This window comes from Equus przewalskii, chromosome 30 (genome assembly GCF_037783145.1).
Source record: "Equus przewalskii isolate Varuska chromosome 30, EquPr2, whole genome shotgun sequence".
Classification (NCBI taxonomy): Eukaryota; Metazoa; Chordata; class Mammalia; order Perissodactyla; family Equidae; genus Equus; species Equus przewalskii.
The window spans coordinates 8844492-8858764 of NC_091860.1; the positions used below are offsets into that span (position 1 = coordinate 8844492).

At 38.5% G+C, this 14273-nt stretch overlaps 1 protein-coding gene across 17 annotated transcripts in view; it reads right to left on the minus strand.

The window, feature by feature from the left end:
- Positions 1–6451: 6451 nt before the first annotated feature.
- Positions 6452–14273, minus strand: part of ACBD5 (acyl-CoA binding domain containing 5) — a 40373-nt gene continuing 32551 nt past the window's right edge. For 9 of the 17 annotated variants that reach the window (XM_070600870.1, XM_008535170.2, XM_070600872.1 and 6 more), the window contains 3 exons: positions 13515–13559; positions 13073–13212; positions 6452–8408 (listed from right to left, as the gene is read on the minus strand). In XM_070600870.1, coding sequence (XP_070456971.1) covers positions 8396–8408; positions 13073–13212; positions 13515–13559 — 198 coding nt within the window. In that variant the 3' untranslated portion in view covers positions 6452–8395. The remainder of the gene's footprint in view (positions 8409–13072; positions 13213–13514; positions 13560–14273) is intronic. The other 8 variants (XM_070600873.1, XM_070600867.1, XM_070600875.1 and 5 more) reach the window with 1 other exon arrangement.

The window sequence follows — 14273 nt, forward strand, 5'->3', positions numbered from 1 at the left end:
ATATATATGCACTAAGATTCAGCTTCACAAGTCATATCTTAAATTCATTGAGGCTTTCAGCATTCTTACCCCCCAAAAGAGCAAAGTTCAAATTTAAACATACCATATATAAATTTTCTGCTAATCTATTAAACACTGTTGTTCCTTTTGCACACTGGCTTTAGTGTTTTTACTTTGCATTACTAGCCCAGTAAGAGCCCTGTTATTAATGTAGTTGATAAAGATAATATGAGTTTAAAACTGTTACCATGAAAGACCATTATAACCAGAGCTCTATAACTGAATCCATGGTTTAATGGTTTTCCTGAGTTTGTCTTAGTATTGACTACTTAGATTTAATGCTCCTAATAGTCACCTCTTCTAGTAAAATGTTCGAAATACAGTTGTTCGAACTTTTTCAATATAAATTACATCCTTCCCTTAAATTAGGGAAAAGCACAGGAATATTGATCACCCTTTTATGGTTTTTTCAAGTAATGGAAAGAACAGTGGGCTTTGGAATCGAGTACAAATGGTTAAAGCCCTTGTTCTGCCACATTAAAAGACCCTGGGCAGCTTAACCTCTACGCTGCTGATTGTCCACCTGTACAGTGCAGGTTAATAATAAGGAACAAGCCAGTTCCTTAATGGGACTGCCGGTATAGAATAAAGAAAAGAATACTCAAAAAAATTTCAAGAGTTCTCAAGAATATGATAGTAGAAATGAAAACTAAATACAAAGATTCAAAGTTGAAGAAATTTCCCACAAAGCAGAATAAAAAGACAAAGATGGAAAACAGGAGAGAAAAGATCAATTTCAAGGATATGTTCGGGTGGTTCAATATCCAAATAACAGGAGCTCCAGACAGAAGGAAAGGAGAAATGGAAAAGAAATTATGAATAAAATCAATCAAGAACATGTTCAGCACTGAAGGACATACATTTGCAGACTGCAAGAGCCAAATGCTCAGCATGAAAAGAGAACAATACTGGGGTAGATTGGATTCTTGTTCCCAATCCACTCCACACCCTTGTCATGGAACAGTGCAGCATTTCCAACAGACTAGTAGTTGGAATGTGTCCGCATCCCATTGATCTTGAACTTGGTCACATGACTAGCTTTGGTCAATGGAAGGTTAGTAGACACTAAGCATGCTGGTCCAAGGAGGAAGAGGAGGCATGTGGAGCAGAACTGAACTTAAACCACAGCCTACCTTTGCCAAACCTAGCTGAGTCCAGCACAGGCACAGCTTACCCAGAGACCCAGGAGCAAGGGACAAATGCTTCTAAACTATTGCATTTTGAGGTCATTTGTTACATACCATCCATCATTGCAGCAAATATCTTTTCTATACATACCAAGTTATAACACAGTGAAATTTTAGACATTGGGGCAAAGAGAAGATCCTTCCTACAAGCATTCAAAGAGGAAGAAAAAAGACTGGTGTGCGATAATAGAAAATATATATATATTGCCTCTCTGGTTTGTGGCACAGAGTTCCTAAAACCCTTATAATTTTCTAAGTGGTAAGAGCATTGTTTGTTCTAATATTTGCTCTTTCACCCCACTTCTTGCTCCTAAATCCCTTGGAATTTCCTGGGTGACAGAAGTGTCTTTTGTTCTAATGGGGCGACTCTTGGTGGGCTCCTGGATGGAGGCTGGGCACCAGAGAGACCAAGCCATGATTAGACGTTTGGAATTTCCAGTCGCACGCCCCATTCTCCAGAGAGGGGAGAGGGGCTGGAAATGGAGTTGATGATCGATCATGCCTATGTGATGAAGCTTCCATAAAAATCCCACAAGTACTGGGTTTGAAGAGCTTCTGGGCTGGTGCAAGTGTGGAGGTGCTGGGAGAGCAGCTGTGCCCAGAGGGCGTGGAAGCCCTGCGCCCCTTCCCACGTACCTTGTGCTGCGCGTGTCTTCCATCTCAACGCTCATCTGTATCCGCTACCATGTCCTTTATAATAAACTGGTAAACAGTAAGTAAACTGTTTTCCTGAGTTCTGTGAGCCATTCTAGTAAACTAATTGACCCCAAGGAGGGGGCTATGGGAACCTCTGACTTACAGCTGAATGGTCAGAAGCACAGGTAACAAACTGGGCTCGTGACTGAAGTCTGAAGTGGGGACGGGGCACAGTCTTGTGGGACTGAGCCCTTAACCTCTGGGATCTGACACCATCTCCAGGTCGCTAGTGTCAGAATTAAGATAAATTGTAGGACACCCACCTGGTGTTGCAGAATTGCTTGGTGTGGGGGAAAAACCCACATCTGGTGTCTGAAGTGTGAATGTGAACAGTGTGAGAGTAAAGGAAAAACAAGCGAGTTTTTTCTGTACAACCAAGCATCTGACATGTCTTCAAACCTTTTAACAGTTATAACTACAAAAAAATAAGCAACAGGGCGACGTCTTCAAACTTACGAGAGGAAGAATAAAGACATTTTCACACATGCCAAGTCCCAAAATATTTACTTCCTACACACTCTCTCTCTGAAAGACCCTGGAAATCATCTTCCTTCAAAATAAGAGAGTAAACCAAAGGAAGAAGAATACATTGAATAAACAAAGCAGACTACTTAACAGGAGGGAGGTAAAAAGAACCCCAAGGCTGATGTCAAGTTGGAACTTAGGATAAGGACTATGTGCCAGGCATCAAGAGCAGCAAGTTCAGAGCAGGTCAAAAACCTCCAGGACACCTCATCAGTATCTGAAATTGACAGAGAATCTGGCGTATCTGAATGTCTTGATAGGTTATTTAGACAACTGAGGGAGAATTAAGGATTGAATTATTGATAAGTATAAAGAAAGCTAAGCAAATGAAAAATAAGACAGTTAACTCCAGCAATAATAAAAAGCTGTGTGGGAAAGAGAAAACAATCATAGGTTAGGAATTGCTCAGTTGTGAACAGTGTTTTCATGGTCCTAATAATGTGAACCCTGAATACTGATCTAACCATAATTATAATACGGATGTGCTGGGAGAAAATTCTCGAAGGCTCTCTTGCATTTCTGCATGTCCTGCAAGTGAGGCACTGACTGCCCTTCATCCTGGACCATCTTTTCAAAGATGTGTGTACAGTGAACAGCCATGGAAGATAGAGATTGCAGTAAATGGTAGGATACTTACCAAGAGAATAAAGATTCAGGTCTCTCTCTGGAGTAGAGTTCAGGCCTGCTTCCTACCCACTATAAAAGATTCAGGTTCCCTAAGGTCAGAGCCCCTGTCCTGTAATGCACCCCGCTGCATGTGCGGGGGTCATCTGGCCTCTCTGCACCACCCTTGGGAACTGGAGCTTGGAGCATGAGTATAAAAATGCTGATCCTCTGGCTCCTAATATTGCTATGTGTAACAAACTCTTCACAGTTCTTGACAAACTGTATTTCAAAGTGGGGAAATGAAAGGGATACACATGAGCAGCGAACGTAAAGGAAGGAAAAACAATGAAATCTTCCATTCCGGTAAGAGGAAGTAAACAGATAATTCCTAAAACAGAAATACCAAAAAGTAGCAGTTCAAACATATTATTTAGGACCTTGGAGGTAAAGTACCAAAATAATCAGCCAAAAGTGATAAAAGTATTTGAATCTGGGGAAGAAAATTGCAGCAAAATCCTTGAGAAAAGAGATAATATCCAGAAGATATGTGAAAGAGACTGGCTCTTGTTTTAAAAAAAAAAGATATCTGTACCGTTGCACCAGTTCCCAGTATCTGTCTCTTCATAGCACTTTCAAAACCTGCAAAAGGGAGCTGGATTTTATGTCTTCTTGTCCTGCTTCTGTAAAAGTACTGAGTGTGAAATAATAAAATGATTATTACCATCACAAAGAGCTATCAGTTACTAAGTACTTACTGTATCCTGAGCACTGTTGTATGCATTTTACAAGTATTAACCCTATGAGATATTTCTATCCAAATTTTATAGATGAGGAAACTGAAACACAAGTTAAGTGGCTTTCCCATGATTGCACAGAATTCGAACCTAGACAGTCTGGCTCCAGAACCCACAGTCGGTCCTGAGAATCAAGAGCTACCTCTACTACACCAGTGGCAAGTGTCAGAAACCTAATTTAAACTAAGTAAGAACGGAAACTTATTAACTCATGTAAATAAGTTGTATGAAGAGAGGGGTAGTGTTTTCAGAGATAACAGGATTAAGGGACTTGAATTCACTGTTTCTGACTCTTGTCTAAGTTCCCAGGTCTAGATGTTGGCCTTATTATCAAAGCTCCTCCAAGTGGCAAGATATACGGCCCCAGAAACGCTAGGGTAAAAACCCTACATGCTATAATTCAAAGAGAAGGAGCGTGTAACAACAACGAGATACCACTAAACACCTATGAGAATAACTAAAATCCACAACATTGACAACCATCAAATGCTGGGCACAGATGTGGAACAAGAACTCTCATTCACTACTGGTGGGAATGCAAAATAGTACAGCCATTTGGGAAGACCGTTTGGCAGTTTCTTATAAAACTAAACATACCTTTACCATATGACCCAGCAATCACATCCCTTGGTATTTACTCAAATGAGTTGAAAACATGACCACACAAAAACCTGCACACACGTTTATAGCAGCTGTATTCATAATTGCTAAAATTTGGAAGCAACCAAGATGTCCTTCAATAGGTGAATGGATAAATAAACTGTGGTATATCCATACAATTAAATACTATTCAGTGCTAAAAAGAAATGAGCTATCTAAATCAACAGTCAGCAAACTACAGCCCACGGGCCAAATCTGGCCCCCTGCTTGTTTTGCAAATAAAGTTTTATTGAAACAGAGCCATAAAAAATATAAAAAGAAATGAGCTATGAAACCAGAAATTATATGGAGGAAACTTAAATGCATACTGCTAAGTGAAAGAAGCCAATCTGAAATGGCTGCATTCTGTATGATTCCAACTACGTAACGTTCTGGAAAAGGCAAAATGCTCTCTCTCCTAGCTTCGTGAAATAAATCCAGAGAATAACTCTGACTGCCTCACTGATGGTCATATGCCCACCCCTGGGACTGGGACTGTGTTCAGGAGAATGGGATATACACTGGCCAGGTTTGAGTCACATGTCCATTACTGTGGCTTGCGGTGGTGCAAGAATGCGCAGAGTTGGGTGTCCCATTTAGCAGTGTCACCGGAATCACCTGATTTAAGAGTGGAGGAAGAAGCACTCTCCAAAGGGAGGGACAGAGAGTGGTGCCGTTATCAAAAGGAGGAGGAAAGGGTGCTACACAGAATAAAAATGTAACAATGGCTACATCCTCACCTGTATTATGTATGTATTTAAGAGTTCTAAGGGGCACATATGTATGGTGATGTGTAAAAACTAGACTGTTGGCAGTGAACACGATGCAGTCTATACTGTAAGGGAAATGGAGTGATGTACACCTGAATTTTACACAATGTTGTAATCTAAAATGACCTCAACAAAATAATTTTTTTAAAGTTCTCTTTTGTTTTAAAAAGAAAAAGGACATTTATCACTTTCCAGCTTATAAAGTGTGGTACCACTGGGAAAGAAGATTGATGGAGAGAAAGTCAGCAGGAAAATAAAGGTTGAGAACAGAAAGGAAAAAGAAATAGAGAAAGGAGAGAACTGAAGGGGGGGCATTACAGGCCAAAAGACATGGCCTTTACTATCATGTATGGGCAAAATTAAATATATAAATTAAATCTCTATAAACCGGAATAATTTTATTCTTTAAACAATATTTTTTATAGACAAAGACATAACTCTGAGACCCAGTTTTAGCCAATGAGATGGAGAGGGAGTGACCTGTGTGAGACTTCCAAGAAAGTGACTGATGCCTGATCAGCTAAATCTTGCCTGTCTGCAAGGGAGACATTAGACCTAGATGCACAGCAGCCATCTGGCAAGCGTGAAGACAAAACCCACACACTAAAGATGGCAGAACAGAAAGACGGAAGGAAGCTGTGTCCCTAATGGCATCGTAGAAGCAACCTTACCCGCCCTGGACTTCCTACCTCCGGACTTCTCGTATGAGAAAAAGGCCCAAAACCTATTTGGCCAAGCCACTGTAGTTAGGTTTCTATTACACTGACATCTTAAATGATCCAAACAGCTAACGTCACTTTGTCACTATCTGTAGAAGTACAAGGTGTAGATTTGTATTAAAAACACAAAACCCTCTTACCGTTTTCCACCTAAGACCAACTGTATGTATTTAAGATGGCTGATTAAGGGGGCACTGAGTGGCTGTGGGAAGCTATCTATTTGGTATAAGAACTGAAACTAAGATTTTGACTAAATCAAAAACATTCTCAACCAAATGACTAAATGAGTTAAACTTTATCCCAGTTTCTGATTTTTATAAAATTATATGTAATAGCACAGCTTTATTTCGAAAGAGGCATGACTGCTTTCCATGAATTCCTACTATTTATTCTCATTTAATCCTTAATATATAGTCAGTGAACTTTTAGCAGTAACAAGTAATAAGTACCATATCTTTCTCATTAACCTTTTATTTTTAACTTAGTTTTACAACAAAGAAACAGAAAAGAAGTAGATCATTAAAAAAATACCATTGCTGTCAATTTAAAATTTTAAATGAGGTTCTTATTAAACAAAGCATTAACACTATATCTTATAATTACATCTTTACTTCTATATACAAGAACGGTGTGCAAAGTGCTTTTCAAACTATAAAATAAGACTTTGGAACAGGATACAAATGGTTATTCCCAGGAATTAGTTAACCCCGACTGCTTGTAATGAATCATAAATGCTTACATTCTTAATTTGCATTTTATTTACATCCTAAGAGAAAAGCCACCATTTCCTGATACCAGAGTGATATCTAATTTTTGAAAATAATCCCTGATCCACAGGTCTAAACTTTACTTTTACGAATAATTCAGTTACTTGCTTCATTTTTTTCCTAAATAAATAGAGGACAGTTTTTTAAAAGCAAATATTAGTAGATCCCTTTAGACAGACACATTTTAATCAAGATGGGATCAAAAAATAAAAAACATCACGTTACATGAAAGGAAAAAAATACAGAAAAAAGAGTCTTGGGAAAAGCCAATTGTATTCTTACACTTTGTTCTTCAGCCAAAGAAAGACCCATGCTCTATACTAGGAATAGATTACCTTCTCTCTTCTTGAAAACTCTGAACACATGATGCTAAATCCAACATCATACATACCAAGAATGCTTAAAAATTATTTGCTACTAAACCTTTGAATCAGAAAAATCTTTAAAGTACAAGGTACATCTAAATAAGCAGGGAGTTTTGGAAGATATACAGGAAGAATAATCCCAAACGAAGCCTTCAAGGATCTAAATTACAGTCGTCGTCTTCATCTAAACACAGGAGGTGGGGCAGAGAGACACACACTGACATTAGCTGGGGATGCCCTCTTCATACAGAAGCATATGGCCTGCTGGCTTGCAAACCCTTCCAATCCCCCTGTGAAACAGCTTCATGTCAGATATTATACACCGAAGGAGAAACTGAGGCACTAAGAGGTTAAGAGTCCAGGCTGTGTAGTTTACCAGTTGCAGAAAAGTGATTTTCATGTGTTTCCTTTTTGCCGTTTGTAAAAACAGTATAAATAAGTTTTCATTTTATATTTCAAAGCACCCTATGAAGCAGAAACAAGATATCCTCAGTTAAAGAGAAATGATTACAAAGGAATAAATGGATATGACTGAATAAAAATCTTATTAATGATCTGCAGGCTCAGAATACATTTCAAACCTACTTTAAGCCCATGTGTCATCATTTCCATCAGCAGGTTATGTCTATTCTGTGAATCACCTGTAAAAACTAAGCCTAGTACACAGGACTCTGCTTTGTAACGAAGATGCCTGAACAGTATGTCTGCGCTGTGCGTGTCCAAGATCACGGACCGCCCACCAAGAGCACGTGGAGACTTTTCTTCCCGCAGTCTTCTACTCCTTGGCATGGCAATGCAGTGACTAAGATGTAAAGTCCATTTAACCTCATTTGAAATTCACTCCTGGTTTGCATTCTTGCTCATATTTAATTTAGAAAATTAAAAATACCCGGTTATAAATCTGATCTCATTATTACAACAGTAGCTTGGAAAAGCTGCTTATATTTCTCTATGGGAGATAATCAGGTAAACAGGTTACCAAACAATAATTAATAATTTAATGTCCTTCGAGTTCAAGGGTAAATCTATGTATGCCATTTATAACCTAGTTGAGATTGATTATTCAAGTATTAACAATATTAGTCCTTAAAATGTTATCATTTGTGTAGTGCAAAATATATATATGTATATATGTACACAAACCAAACTACTGGACAACAGAAAGAAGTGTAATCATCACAAACTAAGATTTTCTCGTGAGCTCCACAATCCATTCCATTCCGAGGTCATCAGGCCCAGAAGTCTTCTTAAGTAAAACACCATTTCTTCAGTTCAGTTTTCTTTAAAAAGAAAGTAAAAACCAATTTCCTATGAATATAAATGCAACCTGAATATGAAACACATCCATACCAAGAATTCCCTGAAGGATAACATAACGATAATATTTAAATTCAAAATAAAACCATAAAATTACAAATGATCCTTCTCTGAACTTACTTCATGTGACTTATAGCTTGACACAAAAGATCCGATTGTGAGTGTTCACATTACCAAACAGTTTCCAATAAATAAAGTGTACATTTCTCCTCTCCTAGCTTGTAGATTCTCATCCTTTTCTAGTTGGCTATTATACCATTCAGATTCTTGCAAATTATTTCACAATTTTATCAAAATGGAAACGTGAAACAAAAAGCTTAATAAAACTACAAAAGGCTGATAGATATACAACCAGGACTATTCATTTAATCAACAAATATTATGTTATCTGTTACTTTCCAGGCACTGGGGATTCAAACATAAACGAGGCAGGCGCTCAGCCCTCAAAAGAGCTCTCAGTGTAGTGGAGGCAGGGTGGGCCGACATACAAACCAACAACCCAGGTATGTATAATGTGTCTGTTTTAACGACAGCAGAGTGAATTAGCTATTAGAGAAGGGTGGGTTTGTCAGCCAAGACACAACAATCACATCTGATCTGAGTTCTGGCAGAGGTCTTACAGCTGTAAAATCTCCACCCTCCCCAGCACTCAAGATGCCACAATGCCTGAAACTCTCTCGCTACAGGTTCATGCCTCTCCTCTGTAGAAATGCTCTTATGCAACCCCCTCGGCAGGAGTGACATTTTACGTAATCTGATCAATTTTCACATTACAGAAGATCCGTCACGGCATGAAGAAAAGAGGCCCCTGGAGGAACAGCATTGTGGGTGGTTCTAAAGACCAAGTGCCAGCCAGGTTTAGCAGAAATGTTAGCTGGGAGGTGCTGAACAGTTAGCAACACTTACCAAGGACCCTCGTGACACAGATTACTATACAAGGTCCTTGGCAGATTTACCAAAAAAGCCCACAACTTGGTTTATGAACTCCCAATCTTCTAGCTACCGTAACAGGGAAACACAGTAGACATAAATGCCTATCACTATCTTCAGAACTTGAGAATGTTTTTCAGGCTCTTAATGAGATCTTTTTCTCCTTTTTTTTTTTTTAAATTAACTTGCAAAATGTAGGGTGTGGTGTGATAAGACGAGAAAAGTTACAAGAAACAGCAGATAAAGGACCAGGAATAAACATTCTGCCTTTCCCCTGCCTAGCCATTAAACTCTCTGCTCTGGCTGCACTGCTCAGAATCTTTCCCCTCCTCAGAAGCCTGGGCCTGACATTTTGGGCCAGTGCCATCTTCCCCAGTCTCCATCTGAAGAATGTTTCTCCCAAGATCCTCCCCACCCTACCCAGTTTTTTGTTTTTTTTTTTTGAGGAAGATTAGCCGTGAGCTAACTGCTGCCAATCTTCCTCTTTTTTCTGAGGAAGACTGGCCCTGAGCTAACCTCCATGCCCATCTCCCTCTACTTTATATGTGGGACGCCTACCACAGCATAGCTTCATGAGCGGTGCCATGTCCGCACCCAGGATCTGAATCGGCGAACCCCAGGCCGCCAAAGCGGAATGTGCGAACTTAACTGCTGTGCCACCAGGCCCACCCCCCTACCCAGTTTTTATTGATTACTCTCTAATGAAAGCTCAGTGTTTCCAAGGAAACTACGTGACAGCAAATTTATGAATCTGGGCAGGGTGATAAAGAAAAGTGGTTTGGGACATCCTTTCCTTCAAAGTGACAGATTAAGAGTAGTCTTTTAGACTGAACGGGTCTGCTCCAGCATTGAACTCCTGGATCACTCTAATAGTAGCATTATCAGGGTAAGTAATGGGAGAGGTGGTACCACCGGAGGCTGTTCAGGCCTATTTTTGAACAGGTCTGCAGGTGTTGCTCTCTGCAGAGTTTCACACAAAGAATGTTCTTCTTATCCACTACAGAGCAATGTGAGAAATCTCTTGTTACTTTTATATTTACACTCTTCTATACTAGAAAAAAAAAAAATCAAGCAGTGGACCTTAAGTACTACTTTTAATGTTAAAAAAAATTTTTTTAAGCTTACCACAGATGGCCACTTATTTTACCTACATATAAGACTATCTCAGTGTGTCTGTGTCCAGATTGTATTTATTAAATAAAATAGAGGCTTTTCCAAGTCATATGGTACCTCAGTCTGCCATCCTGCCAAGAGTGGGCATTCAGTCATAAACTCAGCACATATTTACTGAAATCCTATGACATGCCAGACACTGTAAGAGGGGGTGAGGTATAGGATGGTCCCTATTGTAAGAAGGGTATACCCTCTCCAGCCCACACTTTTCCCATCCCAATAGATTTCTTTATCTTTCTCTTCATCTCTAACACAGATCTGTCTCCCCTACACCACACACTGCTTTCTAAATCTTCATTCCTGTAACTATCAGATTAAGAACTGTTAAACACTGCCAGATTAAAAGAGGCCTAAATCCCCTCAGGGCCAAACATGGCTCTATCGCCAATCCCAGTTAATTTGTTACATATATAAATAAAAACACTGTATCTCATCAAAATGCAGTTGTGCAGTGCTAAATAATTTGCCATTTGGAAGGACTAACATACAGTGGAAAACCTGACAAAGGGTCCATAATAACAAAGTAGAAAATTAAAATAGGGAAGAGTTTCTCTATTCAGAGACACCTGGGAACAAGTGAAAGGGGCACTTAGGAGAAACGGTGTGTACTTCTACTAGTAAGGAACACTTTTTTTTTTTTAAGATTTTTTTTTTTCCTTTTTCTCCCCAAAGCCCCCCGGTACATAGTTGTATATTCTTCGTTGTGGGTCCTTCTAGTTGTGGTATGTGGGATGCTGCTTCAGCGTGGCCTGATAAGCAGTGCCATGTCCGCGCCCAGGATTCGAACCAACGAAACACTGGGCCGATTGCAGCAGAGCGTGCGAACCTAACCACTTGGCCACAGGGCCAGCCCCGTAGTAAGGAACACTTTTAAAAACCATTTTAGAAAACTGCAATTTTCAGTGACTGCTAAAGCAAAGTGTAGTTTGTTTTTTCAGTCTTTACTGAAGTGACAAGCTGCTTCAACCTTAAGTAGAAAATAAATTATTAACCAAAGTAAGCTTTAGCCTTTTTGCCCTAGGCCAAATGTGTCTACTCTCCAACCCCCAACTTCCTACAAGTAAACACGAGAAGAAACTTTGAAATGCACTGCAACATGTGTCAACACCTACCTTGGGTGCCACTGTTCCCTTGGCTTAAATCTAGCATTACTACGTATTAAAAAAAGGTTTGGTTGTTTTTCCCTCCTGTTATCAGGGAAACCTGAATTGAAACCACTGTACAGCACTAAACCCAACCATCATAGGAGAAAAGTAAGATGTGTGAAAGAAGAAAAGAAAGGACTTAAAGTCCGTATCTTTAAAAGCTGAAACGATACACAAATGGATTAGAAAGGGGGTAAATAATGCTAAGAAAGCAATTTATGATTCTGAAATCCTACTGAAGTGTTTTCAAGTGGGAAGGTGTATTCCAAGAACATTAATGTACCAGAAAACTTATTTAGTTCACTATGAACGTAAATCAAACTGTCTTAACATAATCGGAGAACAAGGAAGACTGAAACATTCACCCAGTGTCACCAGCATTTCAGTTTCTCTCCTGTAAAGTATTCTAATTGGAGCACTTACACTAATGTGCTTTGTATCCTTTTTATACGAGAAAAGGGGACATGTTTGGTTTTGCTTTTGTTATCAAGTGTAGTAAGTAGAAACTTGGGTTCTTTGGTACTGGAACAACATACCCATAATTATTTAAACTTCTAGATTTTTAAAAATGTGTCTTACTGCACATATTTAAGAGAGTGCTCAAAGTCTTCTTATTAACTACCCTATTTCTTTTCTCCATTCGTCAGAACTTAATGGGAAATGGTGACTAAATACAGAAAACATAATCATGAGGCCACCGGTGAGGTAAACAACTGTCTATCTGTCCATCCATGGAAAGTCAGTCAGTTTACATAGTGTCCAAAACAATGCTTTACGGATTTTCTTGAACCCAAGAGTTTTGGCCTCAGGCTATTCCTAACCTAGTCAATCTCAGAGCACTTTCAAGGATTCCAATCTATTATTTTCAGACTTACTCGAGTTATCTCCTGGCATCCCCAATTGAAATTCTGGCCCCCAAATTAGAATAGTCCCTATTTCTAGAGACAGTCAACCACTAGAGTGAAAATGTCCTAAACGTCCATACCTATATTTCAAAGGTATAGGGAGCACAAAGGCACTGTTTACCTACCCATTGTCCTTTACTACTAGCAAAGGGCCTAAAATAAACACTGGACTTTAAGAACACTGTTTCCTCAGAAGCCACAAAACTTAAGCCTGTAATCATTTTCTTTTTGTTGCCCAAATCAAAGGTGTACGAATCCATCAGATGCTCTCAAGTAAAAATGTTTTAAGTCTAACAAGTACCTAGAAATCCACCAGATATCATTTCCAAGGCAGTTTCAGTCTCAGGATCAGTACAGAACGTTCAGCGTGACGATCTATCTATAAAACAATCGGTCCCCTTAACTGCTGCGGAAGGCTCTGTCTGCTCAGATCACGAGTCTAAACACCACTCCAACCTGTAAAGCCAGCGTTACCTTCTCCTTCTTTGATAATAGAGATGCACCAACCACTGGGCAATGAACGGCCAGATGATAGCAAAAGCCAGTGTACCCGGAGACATCTCAAAGGGCCACCAAGATGGTCTCTGAGAAAATAAAATACGCTGGTCACCCAGCTATTACAAATTGCATGTGTAAACTTAAAAACACACCTAATTCATAACTTTGAAAATATATAACTAATAACACATCTCACTCCTGGCTAAAGGGAGGGAGACAGTCTATATTGCAAAGCATAATTCAGTAAGTAGATTCTGAGGAGTACTTCAGACTTAAACAAACACAAAACAAATATATTTTTAACTTCAAAGTTCTAAAGGGTATATTTCATTTGGAATACTTTAAAGACCTCATATTCTAAGTTTACTGTAACTTATTTGAAACCCTGGCACTTAGATTTAAGAAAAGAATTTCTTACCTGTGAAGGGGGCTGTTTCCTAGTTTGTAATGTTGAAGATTTTGCCTAGAAATATAAATGAAAGCAATTTAGCTCTGACAAAATGAAAAAATACATATACTAATTTTTCTATTTCCTATTTTTTAAAAAAAGGCTGAAATTAACATTAGTTTATTCTGTATTTTTCTACTAACTATACTTTGACTATACTGAAATATATATAATATACAGTATGAAATATATATAATATACAGTATAATATACAATAATATACAGTATGGACTGACCAAATGACAAGGTTCCTAAAACTTCCAGCCAAATAAGTATCTTTGACAGTTTATATTTTAGAGTCCAAATAATAAAAAATTATCAAAATAAAACCTCAAATTGATCTGAACCATTACTTCTTTTATATTCCTATTAAATTGCCTACTCAACTTTTCTTATTAACTCCTTATTTCCATACAAACTAACAATTTACAAACACATTTAAGAACTGCAGCCTTGATTATTAAAATTGTAACAATTATGTAAACAATATCCAAAGATCTGTTTTGGAAATTCATGGTAAGACAGAGCAGAGGAGGTATACAATAGCTATGAGAAATGAACCACGACTGTTGTAGGTTTTTATTTTTTTATTTTACTTTTTTCCAGCTTTACTGAGGTATAATTGACAAAATTGATATATGTGAAGTGTACAACATGATGATTTCTGTATATATTGTGAAATGATGGCCATCATCAAGTTAACACATCCCTCACTTCACACAGTTACCT